Source organism: Cucurbita pepo, chromosome LG12 (assembly GCF_002806865.2).
Source record: "Cucurbita pepo subsp. pepo cultivar mu-cu-16 chromosome LG12, ASM280686v2, whole genome shotgun sequence".
In the NCBI taxonomy this organism is placed as follows: Eukaryota; Viridiplantae; Streptophyta; class Magnoliopsida; order Cucurbitales; family Cucurbitaceae; genus Cucurbita; species Cucurbita pepo.
Window position 1 is genome coordinate 9,000,522 of NC_036649.1, and position 16,854 is coordinate 9,017,375.

General features: G+C 37.3%; 3 protein-coding genes across 5 annotated transcripts; 1 reads left to right on the plus strand and 2 right to left on the minus strand.

The window, feature by feature from the left end:
- Positions 1 to 1,200: 1,200 nt before the first annotated feature.
- On the minus strand, positions 1,201 to 2,265 carry LOC111806446 (putative SERF-like protein). 2 transcript variants are annotated; one of them, XR_002816809.1, is made up of 3 exons: positions 2,192 to 2,265; positions 1,705 to 1,815; positions 1,201 to 1,516 (listed from the first exon to the last, which is right to left on the minus strand). XR_002816809.1 is itself a non-coding variant. In XM_023691761.1 (3 exons), the coding sequence occupies exons 1-3, from the start codon at positions 1,920 to 1,922 to the stop codon at positions 1,426 to 1,428; spliced, it is 231 nt and encodes a 76-aa protein (XP_023547529.1). In that variant the 5' UTR covers positions 1,923 to 2,057; the 3' UTR covers positions 1,201 to 1,425. The 2 variants fall into 2 exon arrangements, 1 of the variants encoding a protein (XP_023547529.1); XM_023691761.1 differs by lacking the exon at positions 2,192 to 2,265 and adding an exon at positions 1,894 to 2,057.
- A 1,804-nt stretch (positions 2,266 to 4,069) lies between these two features.
- On the minus strand, positions 4,070 to 4,981 carry LOC111807786. The gene has a single exon (XM_023693655.1). It carries the CDS (start codon positions 4,928 to 4,930, stop codon positions 4,070 to 4,072), a length of 861 nt encoding a protein of 286 aa, XP_023549423.1. The 5' UTR covers positions 4,931 to 4,981.
- Positions 4,982 to 9,724: 4,743 nt separating this feature from the next.
- On the plus strand, positions 9,725 to 16,618 carry LOC111807186 (GPI transamidase component PIG-T). 2 transcript variants are annotated; one of them, XM_023692789.1, is made up of 7 exons: positions 9,725 to 10,090; positions 10,275 to 10,529; positions 11,652 to 12,914; positions 14,337 to 14,483; positions 14,587 to 14,767; positions 15,347 to 15,403; positions 16,270 to 16,618. In XM_023692789.1, the coding sequence occupies exons 2-7, from the start codon at positions 10,293 to 10,295 to the stop codon at positions 16,392 to 16,394; spliced, it is 2,010 nt and encodes a 669-aa protein (XP_023548557.1). In that variant the 5' UTR covers positions 9,725 to 10,090; positions 10,275 to 10,292; the 3' UTR covers positions 16,395 to 16,618. The 2 variants fall into 2 exon arrangements, with proteins under 2 accessions (XP_023548557.1, XP_023548556.1); XM_023692788.1 differs by lacking the exon at positions 16,270 to 16,618 and having other exon boundaries at positions 9,726 to 10,090; positions 15,347 to 15,752.
- Positions 16,619 to 16,854: the final 236 nt, after the last annotated feature.

Here is a 16,854-nt window from a genome sequence, read left to right on the forward strand (position 1 = left end):
CTTCTAATTATGATCGTCATTTATCTAAAATTTAAAATTCTACGAATTATCCAGACACTTTGTGAGAATAGTTGATCACCATATCTTGTGTTTTAAATTAAAAAATCTTTAGAATAATTTTTCTTAATAACTCTAATCTTACCATTATCGAGAATTGTTTAAACTTTGCATTTAAAATACTCGAATAGACTGANAAAGAGAAGAAGTATTACAAATTTCTTGATTTTGTATGGGAAAATAGGCAAATTTGCATATGTAATTTATCTACAAAGATGAGACATTAATGATGAACCAAATCAAGTGGACAGTTACAAACAATACAAATACAAACAATAATGAGGAAAGGAAAACAATTCTTTTTTTTAATTATTAAAAATATAGGGCTATACGGACTCGAACCGTAGACCTTCTCGGTAAAACAGATCAAACTTATTATTATCAAAATGATTTGAACTGTTTCAAAGACCCAACATGCATTTTTTTGCATTGGGCTCTTTCATTAACTGCTATAAATAATAAGCAAGTTAGTCTACCATATTTTTTCTTGACAGAAAGAAAAAGAGATGGTTCCATGTGCTCTGATTCATTATTTTGATTCGAATCTAGGAGCACTACCAAAGTGTTTCAAAGAAGGGTTATCCTGACGTAGGTCTGCTTCTGACCTAGATCAACTTAAGTTAAATGGAATCTCTATCGTCCTGCTTCTGCTTAAAGCATAAAATATGAAACTTCATACACCTTAAAGTTGTTCATAAGATAGGACGAAAGATAATTTTGTTTGAGGTCCTGATACTCATTATGCCTAGCATTGAATAGACTGGGTATTCACCTTATCAATATCTCAAATCAATGATGGATTTTTTTTAGTGCCTAAATGGGGCACTCGATTCGGACCGAACCTTTCTTTTGTCAGGCTACTGTTCTCTTGTTTTGTTCCCTAAAAGTAATGGAGTAAGACATCGATTTCTCAATAAGATCAACCTTTTTGATTACATGATGTACTTCTCTGAAAAACATTGGCGCGCGTGTAAACGAGGTGCTCTACCAACTGAGCTATAGCCCTTGTGCTTGTGATACATATCTTATCATGTAGATTAAACGTGACAACTCAAATTCTTTATTTACTATTCTATTGTTGTTTGCTGACTTATGGAGTCTTGCCTTGTAGCAAATCAGGCATGTGCTGTAGCCCCAATATCATTGGGCATTCAATCATCAATGTTTATAATCGTCGAAAGTAAATTGACATCATTTTCATTCAAATATGAATAAGTTTGCAGAGAGAACAAGCATTTGAAGCCCAGCAAAAACTACAAAAATAACCATTCAAAAGCAGAGTCGAACTTGTTCTAATGCAAAGGAATCCAAGTAATGGATGGATTTTACCATAAATCTTCTCCTATTTACTCCAAATCGAATCTGCAGTTACTTAATTTTACCTCCGCCGCCAGCGTTGATGCCTCCGGCAGCCATTGCAGCTTTTCTCGCCGTCTTCTCCTGAAGAGCTTTTGCATCCCTGAACACAAATACAACTCCATCCACTCAATGTCAAAGAATGACTTCCCAAATTCTCACTCCAAAACAGATTCTGTTCCAATTGGACTTCTTTTGGTAACTAATTAACTTTTGTTGTCAATTTTTGAAAATCAAGCTCATAAATGTTACTTAAGACGAATTTTGATAACTAAGAAAGAGGAATGGAACCTTTCGCGTCGCTGTTCAGGCGTCAAGCCGTCGTTTCTCGGTTGCTTGGTCTTGCTTCCAGCCCTAGCTTGAGCCCTTTCTCGATCTCGATCTCTCTGGTTTCCGCGTTCGCTTCAGTTAAAGACAAACAAACATAAAACCACAAAATCTACTACAAAATCACTCTATATAAACTCCATTAACTCTAACCTAGTCCGTTGCCTAAAATCATCGATCATCAGCAGGATTTGAAGAAATCACAACAAAGAAAATTTCAAAAACAAAATTACAAAAATCCTCTGATTCTACTCCTCCTCTGTTCATAAAAGAATAAAAAAAAGAAAAAGAAAAAAAGAAACAAGGAACGAAAGGAAGGATATGAGACATGGTAATGAATGTATGTGGAAATCGAAAGAAAATGAGAGAAAAATGTTAGAAGAGAATGAGATTTGAATGATGCGAGTGGAGAAGGCGATGGATATAAAAAGGAAGAAAAGTTGTGCGCTACCACATCTCAATGGAACTCTCCAGAAGAAGCCCAAGATTCCCCGCCTATCTATCTGCTTGGATCTATAAATAATTCATATACAAAGCTTAGTACCAATGTTATTTGTCTAACCCATTAACACTTAATTATTCACATTACCTACTCATCTTTAAGAACAACTTTCGTCTCTATCCAAATCCAATGAAAAAAATGGGATCACTTCTTAAGAACTGGTTCAGAATGATTCTGATCTAGTTCATAGCCTATTAGAAATAGAAGGCAATCTGTTGGATTTTGGGATTTGGGATCCTCACCGACATAAAAAGCCCGAACCCAGCACTTAGATATGATACAAGATGGATCTTGTTCTATCGTTGATAAGAGATTTCTCTATGAACAATACGAATCACTTAGATATGATACAAAATGATTTTTAATCCTGTTTCAAAAGTGATATGTTTGGTACTCAATCGTTCATTGGTTGGTTGCCGTACGATATTTGATTTGTAAAGTAGTGGTATACTTTAAGCACTAAAAGGATCGAGGTGTGTAAAAATATTCAAAACGAGCAACGGCGAATCTCACTTTTCAAGTATTTGAGGATTGTGTTACTTTTCAATATGAATTACGAGTAAATGAAGGGTACATGAACGAACTAACCGACTTAAAAGAATTGAAAGTCATTACTTATATTAACACAGTGCATATTTTCTTTTTTGGCGACTTAATTATAAAAAAAAAAAAAAAAAAAAAAATTGGAGGGAAAATCAGAAGATGTCAAGAATCTCCAAAATAAAGCCATTGCAAAGTGGACAGTTCCCTCTACTCACCCAAAGCTCTCTTGAACACAGCCTACAAAAGGTGTGACCACAGGGGATAAATGCCGCCCCTTTATAACGCACCATGCACACGCAGCAACGCCGTTCTGCTCCCCAGCTGTGCCCTCCGCCGCGTTTGGCTGTGACCTTATGATGAATTTCTTCTTCTTCTTCCTCTTCCTCTTCTTCCTCTTCCTCTTCTATTCTGTATCTTGACCCTTCCAACCCCATTTTCCTGTCCGTTTCATCTAACAGATCCATAAGTGACATTCTCACCGGCGCCGCCGCGCTGGATTCTTGTTGTTCTGGTTGTTCCTGTTCTTCTTCTTCTTCTTCTTCTTCTTCTTCGTTGGCGGTGCTTTCTGCGTCGGCGGCTTCTTGAGCCACCACTGTTTCTCTAGCTGACATCGATCTCTCCATTGCAAGCGCAGCCGAGAGACGGCGCGGGCCGTCACGCGCTGGATCAGACAAGTCCGTGAAACTCTCGCTCCGTTCTAGGTTGAATCTCGTCGAGTTGTGCCGCGACATTTGTGGCTTTTGGAGGCTCCGCCTACTGCCGGAGCCGGAAGCGGTGGAGGAATTGTTGTTTTCTGGAGTATCGCCGGAATTTGCAGCCTCGGACTTTGGCCTCGCGTTCAGGCTTAACCGCGACGAGCTCCGCCGTGAAATCTGCCGGAGAGACGGGGCGGCAGCAGTGGTGGTGGTGGATTCCGACGATTCTTCTTCGTTTGGCATCATTTCCGCCGACGAAAAACTAGGTATACGAAGCGAATTCGGCGGCAGAATTTGAGATCTGAGATTCAAACGAAGGCGATCTCTCAAAAACTTCCAAGATTTCCTCTCTCGGTTATCAACAGGAGATATCCCAACGTCGTCTCTTATAATATCGAGCAAAGTCCGGCCGCTTAGTCTCACAGCCGGCGAAGGGCTCGGCGAAGCTCTGTTATGAATGGTCAAAACGTCGTTGAGTGTCAAACCACGGGCGAACTCTCTGCCATCGCCGACCGCTAACATCTGATCGTAAAGCGTAATCCTCCGCCGACCACCTTCCATAGATTATCACAAAGAAAAAAAAAACCAGTTAAACAAGAAAAGAACAAAAANCTTCCAACCCCATTTTCCTGTCCGTTTCATCTAACAGATCCATAAGTGACATTCTCACCGGCGCCGCCGCGCTGGATTCTTGTTGTTCTAGTTGTTCCTGTTCTTCTTCTTGTTCTTCTTCTTGTTCTTCTTCGTGGGCGGTGCTTTCTGCGTCGGCGGCTTCTTGAGCCACCACTGTTTCTCTAGCTGACATCGATCTCTCCATTGCAAGCGCAGCCGAGAGACGGCGCGGGCCGTCACGCGCTGGATCAGACAAGTCCGTGAAACTCTCGCTCCGTTCTAGGTTGAATCTCGTCGAGTTGTGCCGCGACATTTGTGGCTTTTGGAGGCTCCGCCTACTGCCGGAGCCGGAAGCGGTGGAGGAATTGTTGTTTTCTGGAGTATCGCCGGAATTTGCAGCCTCGGACTTTGGCCTCGCGTTCAGGCTTAACCGCGACGAGCTCCGCCGTGAAATCTGCCGGAGAGACGGGGCGGCAGCAGTGGTGGTGGTGGATTCCGACGATTCTTCTTCGTTTGGCATCATTTCCGCCGACGAAAAACTAGGTATACGAAGCGAATTCGGCGGCAGAATTTGAGATCTGAGATTCAAACGAAGGCGATCTCTCAAAAACTTCCAAGATTTCCTCTCTCGGTTATCAACAGGAGATATCCCAACGTCGTCTCTTATAATATCGAGCAAAGTCCGGCCGCTTAGTCTCACAGCCGGCGAAGGGCTCGGCGAAGCTCTGTTATGAATGGTCAAAACGTCGTTGAGTGTCAAACCACGGGCGAACTCTCTGCCATCGCCGACCGCTAACATCTGATCGTAAAGCGTAATCCTCCGCCGACCACCTTCCATAGATTATCACAAAGAAAAAAAAAACCAGTTAAACAAGAAAAGAACAAAAAAAACCCTAAATCCTCAACAAGAAGAACCGTCCAGATTTCATCGCGAAAACAACAAAATCATTCCAATTCCAAACAACGGAAGCATCAAATTCCTTCAACAGATCCGAAAACAGAACAAAGAAAAAAAAATCTAAGAATCTGAGAAACAACAAGGAAGAAGAAGAAGAAGAAGAAGAAGAAATTGAGAGCTTCAAGATCTCTGCTAACGAATAATCATTATATATATATATATATATATATATAATCGAGATTGCAAGCTTCTTTATGTACGAAACTGAAAAGGTTGAAACTGAAAAAGTTAAAACAGAAAATTAAAAAAGAAAAAAAAAAAAAGAAAAAGAAGGCATTGGATACCTTGGCGAGAAGAGTATGAAGAACAGTAAATTTGCAGGAAAAATTCATCATTTGTTTTTTTACTGTGGGATTAATTAAAAAGCATTCCCAGAAAATCAGAAGGAAATGGGTTTCAAATTTGAATCAGAAGTTACCTTTTTACTGTAATTATTTGTGTTTATGTGAATAAAACTTGATTTTTGTGAAGTGGAGCGGTTATTGTGGGAGTAAAACGTGTTGCTTTCATCCCTTCATTTCAGATTAACCATAACCATTTTTTATTTTTTTAAAAAATTATTCTTATTTCTATTAATTAGGAAAAAAAAAAAAAAAACACATAAATTTCATAAAAAAAACCTATTTTTAGTCCCTATAATTCCACTTTATTAATATTTTGATATATATGAACCTAAGAAGGAATGGACTGCATGTAAGTTGGAGAATAGAATAAAACATTATTTATAATAACGTGGAAACCTCTCCTGGAAGACACGTTTTAAAATCGTGAGACTGATAATGATACATAACAACTCAAAAGTNATCCCTTCATTTCAGATTAACCATAACCATTTTTTATTTTTTTTAAAAATTATTCTTATTTCTATTAATTAGGAAAAAAAAAAACACATAAATTTCATAAAAAAAAACCTATTTTTAGTCCCTATAATTCCACTTTATTAATATTTTGATATATATGAACCTAAGAAGGAATGGACTGCATGTAAGTTGGAGAATAGAATAAAACATTATTTATAATAACGTGGAAACCTCTCCTGGAAGACACGTTTTAAAATCGTGAGACTGATAATGATACATAACAACTCAAAAGTGGACAATGTCTATTAGTGATGGGCTTGGACTGTTACAAATAGTATCAGAGCCAGACACTCGGCGGTGTGTCAATGAAGACGCTGGCTCCAAAGGAAGTGGATTGTGAGATTTCATTGGAGAGGAAACAAATCATTTCTTACACCCTTCTTACAAGGGTGTGGTGTGAAAGCTTCTCTCTAGTAGACGCGTTCTAAAATCGTGAGGCAGACAGCAATATGTAGCAAGTCAAAGCGGAAATATGTACTATCCATGGTTTTGAGCTGTTACAAATGACATCAGAGAGAGAGAAACAGACATGAAACAGTATGTCAGGACGGTGGGCCCTCAAAAATACTAGATTGTAAGATCTCATTGGAGAGTGGAACAAAGCATTCCACGCTGGTTCGTGTCAGAGTTTTTAGCAATGACACTTTGATATCAATTACCTAATTACCACTGTCTTTAAAGTACGGTCACATTAAAAGTAGTGCAAAAGTTAATGTTATAGGGGCAAAAGTGGAATTATGTTTAGTCTAATTTCATTTGACCCTTTTAACTTTTTGAAAATTATTATTTTTGCACAAGAAAATAATAAATGAAACAAGAAGACTATTTATATATTTTCTAGAAGAAAAAAATTGAATTTGAGGAAATAATACAAATTTATGAAACCCCACAAAATAAAACAAAAGTTCCATCATAAAGACAAAACCAACAATTATTGGTGGTGGGATAAAAAAAAATAAAAATAAATAAATAAATAAACAAATAAATAATTTTAATGAAATATTTATTTATTTATTTATTTATTTGTGAAGGAAGTTGGGATGGTTGGAGTTGTAGAGCTAATATAACATTTAATAAGGAATTTAGGTAAGAAAAAATGGAGTTTGGAAGCATTTGGTTAATTGTTTTGATTTAATAAATTCATTATTTTCAAATTAGTTGGTTTGGATTTGTTGACCTATTATTCTAATAAACAATTTATTATAATTTAATTATTTTTTATTTTTATTTCGCGTTATTATGATTTAATTGAAAATATTCGCGTTTATCTAATGAAGTTGAGATGGAAATTATATTTGCTCAGGAAGTATTATTAAATTTATTACGACGTTTTATAATTTTTAATAGAAATTATATTGAAAAATAAAAATTATCCGTTAAAAATATTATTTTAAATGTTTAAAAAATGAGTAAAAACTTATTGCGATTTATCCCGACGATAATTGTACAGAAAAATAAATGAAGAATTTTGTGGAGATAAAATTGAAATAGATAGTAGGGACGAGGATGGAAAAGTTTCTCTGTCCCAACCTTGCCCCAGGGCATCTTTATTAAGGATACTACTGTAACACTCTCTATAGTCCTACTCTCTGTTTAGCTATGAGTTTCTTCTCTCTCTCTCTCTTAAAAACTCTGTCACAGTCCTACATTTTTTACTGTGCGGCGTTGTGATCTTGACACGCTCACGATCAGCTTTAGGAGGAATTAAGCCCATATATATTTTTCGCCCCGGTTTTGTGGCTTCGTCGGACCATAGGCGAGATTTGTCTTCGCCACTTGAACGTCCCTTGCGTGGAATCCAAGCTTGTCCGTCTACACAGGCCGCCTGTGCATGCATGTTCAGTCGTCTGCGACACAACCGACTTGCCTCTACACTAGGCCAAGTCATTCAGCTCGACCTTGCCTCTGCTTGAACCAAGGTCTCTCAATGCAACGTCGCGTCTCATGTTGTCATCTCGATCCCCATCGATATGGTCCATATGTCTTGACGCCATCCTANTATTTATTTATTTATTTATTTGTGAAGGAAGTTGGGATGGTTGGAGTTGTAGAGCTAATATAACATTTAATAAGGAATTTAGGTAAGAAAAAATGGAGTTTGGAAGCATTTGGTTAATTGTTTTGATTTAATAAATTCATTATTTTCAAATTAGTTGGTTTGGATTTGTTGACCTATTATTCTAATAAACAATTTATTATAATTTAATTATTTTTTATTTTTATTTCGCGTTATTATGATTTAATTGAAAATATTCGCGTTTATCTAATGAAGTTGAGATGGAAATTATATTTGCTCAGGAAGTATTATTAAATTTATTACGACGTTTTATAATTTTTAATAGAAATTATATTGAAAAATAAAAATTATCCGTTAAAAATATTATTTTAAATGTTTAAAAAATGAGTAAAAACTTATTGCGATTTATCCCGACGATAATTGTACAGAAAAATAAATGAAGAATTTTGTGGAGATAAAATTGAAATAGATAGTAGGGACGAGGATGGAAAAGTTTCTCTGTCCCAACCTTGCCCCAGGGCATCTTTATTAAGGATACTACTGTAACACTCTCTATAGTCCTACTCTCTGTTTAGCTATGAGTTTCTTCTCTCTCTCTCTCTTAAAAACTCTGTCACAGTCCTACATTTTTTACTGTGCGGCGTTGTGATCTTGACACGCTCACGATCAGCTTTAGGAGGAATTAAGCCCATATATATTTTTCGCCCCGGTTTTGTGGCTTCGTCGGACCATAGGCGAGATTTGTCTTCGCCACTTGAACGTCCCTTGCGTGGAATCCAAGCTTGTCCGTCTACACAGGCCGCCTGTGCATGCATGTTCAGTCGTCTGCGACACAACCGACTTGCCTCTACACTAGGCCAAGTCATTCAGCTCGACCTTGCCTCTGCTTGAGCCAAGGTCTCTCAATGCAACGTCGCGTCTCATGTTGTCATCTCAATCCCCATCGATATGATCCATATGTCTTGACGCCATTCTGAGAAGTTCTAGTAAAAGGATTCCTCAACTAATTACGACAGATCTCTATACTCAAACTTGTTAAAATAAAGGTTAAACGTGTACCTCGTCAATTCTATGAGTTCTAGAACTAACCTAGTAAAGATACTACTCTCGTCTTCTCGTTCCACAAAATCCAACTCTCTCGATACTCGTTTTTTATTGTGACCTCACTTGAATGACCAATTGGTCTATNAAAGGATTCCTCAACTAATTACGACAGATCTCTATACTCAAACGTGTTAAAATAAAGGTTAAACGTGTACCTCGTCAATTATATGAGCTCTAGAACTAACCTAGTAAAGATACTACTCTCGTCTCCTCGTTCCACAAAATCCAACTCTCCCGATACTCGTTTTTTATTGCGACCTCACTTGAATGACCAATTGGTCTAAATCTGATGGTGACATGACCATAGAGAGCATGTGCATATAAATTCATATTAGAGGTGTCCCTTTCTATATATTATCTTCAATAATTCAAATCACGAGAAGATACTCTCAAATCACGAGAAGCTACTCTCTCTAAAAGCATTATATTCTCTGACCCGAACACAAGCTAGGTTTGATGAGAAGGGCTATTTAATGAACTCATCGTAATAACAATTGAATACAATTTCACAACGGGACATCATAGTATAGCGAAAATAAAAAATATAACGTACCCGAGACTAATAGAGTTGGAAATGAATTTATATGATAATTGAGGTAACTTTTGATTTACCACAGCAAATTAGATTTACTTGAACGGTAAAAATGATCACCAATATATTAACTACTTAAAAGAATTGAAAAGGGTATTATTGTAATATACTTCATAGTTTGAGAGAGGGATTTGCCTGGATGGATGTTTTGCAGTGAAGAACTCTTCTCTTCCCATCTTCGTCGCCTCCTCCTTTCCGGATGCCATTGAAGATGCAACAGTAAGCTTCAAATCCACAGTTTCCAGAAAGCAGCTTGAAATTACTCTTGCTTTGCCTGGATTTCGCCATCGTTGCTTCCGCCGCCGCTGGGAGATCCAAGTTGGAGCTCCGTCTACTCAAAATTGATTATCGTCCGGCCTCGATTCTTCCATCACTCCGCCGCTCGGTTCTTTTCGATTTCCTATTGCTCTGGTTTTTCTTATGAAAACGCTGAGATCTTCCTCTTCGATGTGAACGGAGGCTATCAGGTAATCTTTTTTAAGTATCAAATGTTCCTTGGCTTAGCCAAGAATGGAGGGAAACTCACCGGCTATAAAAAAAATAAAAATTTAGCTGATGAAGATGGTTGTTTAAGCTGAGATTTTCAGTTGCAACTTGAATATTTTCTGTTTTCTTGTTAATTTTCGTCTCTGGTTTGCTTCTTATATACAGGATTCAGTACTGAACGCAATGGCGTCATTTCTGCGACTGATTTCTTTGCTGTGTTTGCCAATCTTATTTGCTGTCCCAGCCATTGGATCGGTATCTGAGGGGACAGAAGAAGATTTCTCTGAGGATTTATTACTTAAACCCTTGCCTGATCGCAAGGTGTTGGCGCATTTTCACTTCCAAAGCAGAGCTCCTTCGTCCCGCTCCAACTCCTATGGCCGCCACCACCACCTATTCCCCAAGGCCATTTCTCAGCTGGTAATTATGTATTTCGTTAATTCTTTTTCCTTTTCTCTGTGTGTGTCATGTATCGAATCTCTTCTCTTCTCCTATGCCGCTTTGCATTGGGAGCTCTTTACGCTCTCCACATTGACCGCTGGAAGAAGAAATGGAAAGAGCTCAGGATTTTATTTGTGCGAATTGATGCAAGGATGTCTATGTGGTAGCAGTATTTGAAAAGGGGAAGAAAAATTCCAAAGACAATTATTTTATTTATTTGGGCAGTGGCACTTAGTGTTAGCCTTTTTTCTTCTTTGGATCAAGGTTACTGCAAAAGCCCTTTTCCCTTCATAATCTGGCTTCAGTTAAATGTGTGCGTGTGATCTTAATCATTTCTTCTTCAGATATTTCATGTTTTATGAAACGCTGATAGTTGCTCATTGATCTTTTTGGTCTAAATTGGTGTCACCCAGAGAATGATTCACATCCACCCCCCTTTTCATTTCCTTACTGAAGAGAATAAATACCAGTATTATATAAATTCTTAGTTGAGGTGCCACAGGATTAAGTAAGCATATGAGGAGGCTTAATCATGATTGAGTGCACATTTTTCCAAGGTTGTGATAGAACATATTTGTCCAATCCTGCCACGGGTTTGTGTTGCCTTCTGTGGATAACAAGAACCAAAAACATTCTGAATGTGTGAAGAAGGAGATTAATAAGCGTTGAACTTGTACTTTTTCATGTTTCAAAATGAATTGACCTTGCTAAGCTCTTTTGCAATTATACCTCTTTGTCGAACAATTCAATTAAAGGATTTTTTTAATTTTCTGCCTCCATTGGTTTCCTTGGTGATGTCGCACCCCCCTAATATTTTGGTTTTTGCATTAGCTATTCATATTAATACAGTTTTTCTTTCATATTGAAGGAAAAGCTTGAAGAATCTGCATATTCTCTTTGCATAAGAAAATCATATCCAGTCTCTCTGATTGTTTTTTCTTTCTTCCCATCAGTTACCTTTTTCCCTTCACATCAACAAGTTCTCTGAACTAATAAGTCAAATGGGTGTACTTATACTAGTACCAATATATGGATCCCTGTCAACCATGCAAAGTCAGATGAGCTTTGTTGGTGCATTAAAATTCTAATTTTCTTGTGCAGGTTCATAAATATCGAATTAAGGAAATGGAACTGTCTTTCACACAAGGTCGTTGGCGCTATGATCGATGGGGTGGATTCGATTCGATATCAAGCAGCAATGCAAAGCCTTCGGGAGTTGAGTTGTGGGCTGTTTTTGATGTTCCCCCAAATGAGGTTGATGCATCTTGGAAAAATTTGACCCATTCACTTTCAGGTCTTTTTTGTGCTTCAATCAACTTCTTGGAGTCCTCAACTTCTTATTCTGCTCCTAAATGGGGCTTTCGTCCTGCTTCTGAGAATATGAGGTATGGTACATTGCCTCGTGAGGCTGTTTGCACAGAGAATCTAACACCGTGGTTGAAGCTTCTTCCTTGTCGTGACAAATCAGGGCTTTCAGTATTGATGGATCGACCATCTATCTACAAAGGATTTTATCATTCTCAGAGATTGCATTTGCTGTCAACTGAATTTGATTCAAATGCTGTGGATTCGGCCATTGTACTTGACCAGACACTCACAGTTGTTCTTCAGCCTTATAGTCACAGAGGGGCTTTGGGCTATTCAAATGCAGCACAATTACAACCAAGCTGGTCTCTCAGCTCAATTTTTGGGAGAAAAGTCCCAGGAAGATGTGTTCTTGCTAGGTCTAGTAATGTTTACATTCAGCTTGACAAAGGTCTCATGGCAGAACTGCAAGGCATGCTTGGGGAACAAGAGATGTTAGCAGTTACAAGATCTAGTTCTGAAGGTTCTATAAGGAACCTTGCTTTTGAGTTGTCAGCTAATCCCGATAGAGTACATATGGAGATGAGTAGCAGGGATGACAAGCATTTATCTGTTCTTTACATGTTTTCAGTAGCGGAGAAGTATGATGAATCTGAACCACTTGACTTGAGATTCACATGGAAAATTCCTGTAGTTTGGTCTATTCCACAAGCACCATTACATGTGACCAGGTTTGTACTGGGTAGTGGGAATGAAAGGGGTGCTATTGCCTTACAGCTAAAATCTACAAAACCAAGTGATCAGTTGATACCTAATACTGTGATCACAGACAGCTGTAGCTTGCTGGTTAAAGTTTTTCAAGTTGTACCTTGGTATATCAAGGTGTATTATCATACCCTACAAGTATTTATTGACGACCAACCCCATTCAATTACAAATGTTGTTGAGAAGATGCAAGTTTCGCCTTCTGAAGATAAGGTTTCACCAGGAGTGCTGGAGATGCTCCTGAAATTTCCTTGTGGCTTGAAATCAGCTGCTCTAACCATAGAATTTGACAAGGTATGTTTGATGATTTTTCCACGCTAGTTTGGCATGGTTTGCTGATCTAACGTGTCCTCTCTTTATCTTAAGAGATGTTTGAAAGTTCAAATTCTAGGAAATATGAAAACCTTGAGTAGGGTGTAGGTGTCATTGTTGACACATATACCAGCTTGCCCAGGACACATACCACATACCAGAAATCTAATTTACTTTACAATAAAATTTTAAATTAGATTGATGATGATACAGGTTCATATCCTTAAATAGTCATATAGAAACATTTTTCAAAAAATATATTTGATTGAAATTGACTTTGTGGTGTCTGTGTCCAGTTTTTTTAGAAAATGATGTGTGTCATTCTGTTCATGTCATGTCGAGCTTGTGTTCCTGCGATTTAGAATGTTTGTACATATGTGCCTGATGCTTTACCTTGGACAACGCACTGCAAACTTGGCTGGTTACAGTGAAATCATGTATATCTTGTATACTTGTGGTCAATTCTTTAGTGATTTCACCATCGCAAGGTGAATACTGGTGCTGTCGTGCTGTTATTAGTTTTTGGTCTCCTCTTTATTATCCCATAGGATTGTGCATAAAGTAAACTAGTTCTGATAACATAGCAAAAAATCCGTTTAAAAAATGGTAGCTGCAAGGTTTCAGAATTGTATGACATTATCATCTGGAATCTGTTAGATCTTATTCCATGTGCCTTAGAGCTGTGTGTTTCTGCCTAAAACCCAATTAAAGTTACATATGCGCTACTAATCACTCTTCAATTAAAAATTGGTATAAATGAATTGCTCAAATGTTAAACCTAATTCAAAAGCATTAGATTTTCAATTAGCAATGATTTGACATTGTACTGGGGCAAGACATTTAAACAGAAACTCTTAACATTTTTCATGTTTATACTGATTGTCAATGTGTTGGCTCCATTTGTCCAAACTTACGTGGGAGAGAGTAATAAGGATTTATCTCTTTGATGAAATCTTTCTTTTGTAAAAGAATAAAAGAACACAATTTCTGCATATCTAAGAATCTGTCAAGTAATTTTAGGCTTTCTTTTTTATTATTTTTCTTGTCTATAATTCTCATTGGATTAGGATAAGGGTTGCATACGTCACTTCAGTTCTAAATTTTTCATGCCTTTTATTATTTGGATATGGAATTTTTTTTCCTCTTCATTAATATCAATTCCCATTTCTTGTAGTATTTAACGATTGTTATTACATTTTGTCCTTTGCTAATAATCATCTTATTTTGTTATTCTAGAAAATTACTAGAATCTTCTAATTTGACACATTTGTTCCTTTAAACTCCACATTAGATATAATCTTGATTTGGCACAACTATTGTTTAGATGTATTGTTTCTGTAGAGTTTGAAGCGTGGAATATTTGGACTTAATGATCTGTTTGTTTACCTGATGTCTTTTTTTTAGGGGTTTCTGCACATTGATGAATATCCACCAGATGCTCATCAGGGATTAGATATTCCATCAGCTGTAATAACTTTTCCAGATTTTTTCACAAGTACGCAGTTCGCAGAAAATAACTCTTCAAAATCACCAATCTTGTCAAAATGGCAGGTGATGTTTCCTGTTGCATCTTGGTAGCTACTGTTCTTGTATGTGGATTTCTACACTTTCTTTGGTTTCTAATTCAAGTTATACCTTCGCATCCATAATGCAGGGGCAGAGTCCCATTCTGTCTTACACAGAAGTACTGCTTGTGCCTTTTACCACTCCTGATTTTAGCATGCCCTATAATGTGATCACAATCACGTGCACGGTGCTCGCATTGTATTTTGGATCTTTGCTCAATGTCCTCCGAAGGCGTGTCGGTGAGGAGGAAAGATTTATGAAGGACAAAGGTAAAACCAAGCTTTTGTAGTCTAGTCCTATTTTTCTAAGCAACTAACAACCTAAAATGTGAATATTGATAAAATTGTTGAAATCTGAATCTTATGAAGACATAAATGAAAATATCTATAAAATGCCCATATCAATTTGCGTGGCAATCAAGAAACTCATATAAAGTTATTTCACGTAATAGATTAGTCATAAATCTTATTGTTAGTATTTATATTTATATGCAGAGACTGTTGCTGAGTTTTTTACAGCTGAGCCAGAATATCATTATCAAATTTCAATTTATTGAAAATTTAAAATCTTCTATAGATGTTCCCTGGTACTCATATAGATGGCACACAAATGAGAATGAAATCTTTCTGGAAAATTTGTTTGCACCCCCTCATCTCGTTTTCTCCCATGTCTAGCTTTGAAAAAGTATTCAATGTGGTTGTCTCTCTCTCGAGTCCCTTCGATTCATGGTTAAACCGTCGTTTTTACATTCTCTCTTTTACATCGAACGGTATAAAATTACTAGCCAAATTGTTCTAGCTCATTAAATAATTTCTTGTTCTTGACTCGTATTTCATTCTTTGTGACAGCAAAGAAAAAGTTCCAGGTTTCACAGTTAGTATCAAAGTTGTTGGCCAAACTTAGAGGAAGACATTGGGAACCCTCCGAGTCACAAGCACCCTCTTCATCCTCCAACTCGAAGTCAAAGCTGCTGTTTAAAGTCATTTTGGTAGCTGGGCTTGCTGCTGCTTGGCAATATTATTTTGGATAAGGTATTTAAGAATTCAAGTGCTTATGTTCAGTGTACCATAGTGTTATCAATTAGGTTTTTCTTGATGTACATTGTGGTTTCTTTTCTAACTATACCCCTAATTCTGTTGGAAGGGTATGTTTACAAACTAATCTGTTTGGATTTAGATCATTTTCCCCCCCACGAATGTCATTTTCAAAATACAAGTGTAGTTCTTGTTTTGTTATGGTAAACTACATTATTTATTGGGATTTAGTTAAAGAGGAGAGGTTAATTAGAGTTGAGAAGAAATGGGGAGGACTGACTGGCTTGGGGAAGCTATGAGCTCATCTTCTTCTCTCATCCTGTTCATATTCTTACCATTGAAGCTACATGTATATGCCATCCGTGTGGCGACAATAGCTGCATCGCTTATTCCAACTGTGAGATCCCACATCAGTTAGAGAGGAACAAAACACTTTTTATAAGGGTATGGAAACCTCTCCTTAGCAGACGCGTTTTAAAACTTTGAGTGGAAGCCTGGGAGGGAAAACCCACTAACTACTTCTGATCATTCGTCGAAACCTGCATTATATTACAATCATTCCAATGTCAAGCAGACAAAAGGATTCATCGCTTAGCAATTAAGCATCTAATTTATGGAGTATGATCACTCCTTACCTTTGTTGTTTTTCTTTTGTTACCATTTGGACTAAATTTGGGTACCGGAAAAATCACTTCTTAGTAAATTTGACATACNAAAGTTGTTGGCCAAACTTAGAGGAAGACATTGGGAACCCTCCGAGTCACAAGCACCCTCTTCATCCTCCAACTCGAAGTCAAAGCTGCTGTTTAAAGTCATTTTGGTAGCTGGGCTTGCTGCTGCTTGGCAATATTATTTTGGATAAGGTATTTAAGAATTCAAGTGCTTATGTTCAGTGTACCATAGTGTTATCAATTAGGTTTTTCTTGATGTACATTGTGGTTTCTTTTCTAACTATACCCCTAATTCTGTTGGAAGGGTATGTTTACAAACTAATCTGTTTGGATTTAGATCATTTTCCCCCCCACGAATGTCATTTTCAAAATACAAGTGTAGTTCTTGTTTTGTTATGGTAAACTACATTATTTATTGGGATTTAGTTAAAGAGGAGAGGTTAATTAGAGTTGAGAAGAAATGGGGAGGACTGACTGGCTTGGGGAAGCTATGAGCTCATCTTCTTCTCTCATCCTGTTCATATTCTTACCATTGAAGCTACATGTATATGCCATCCGTGTGGCGACAATAGCTGCATCGCTTATTCCAACTGTGAGATCCCACATCAGTTAGAGAGGAACAAAACACTTTTTATAAGGGTATGGAAACCT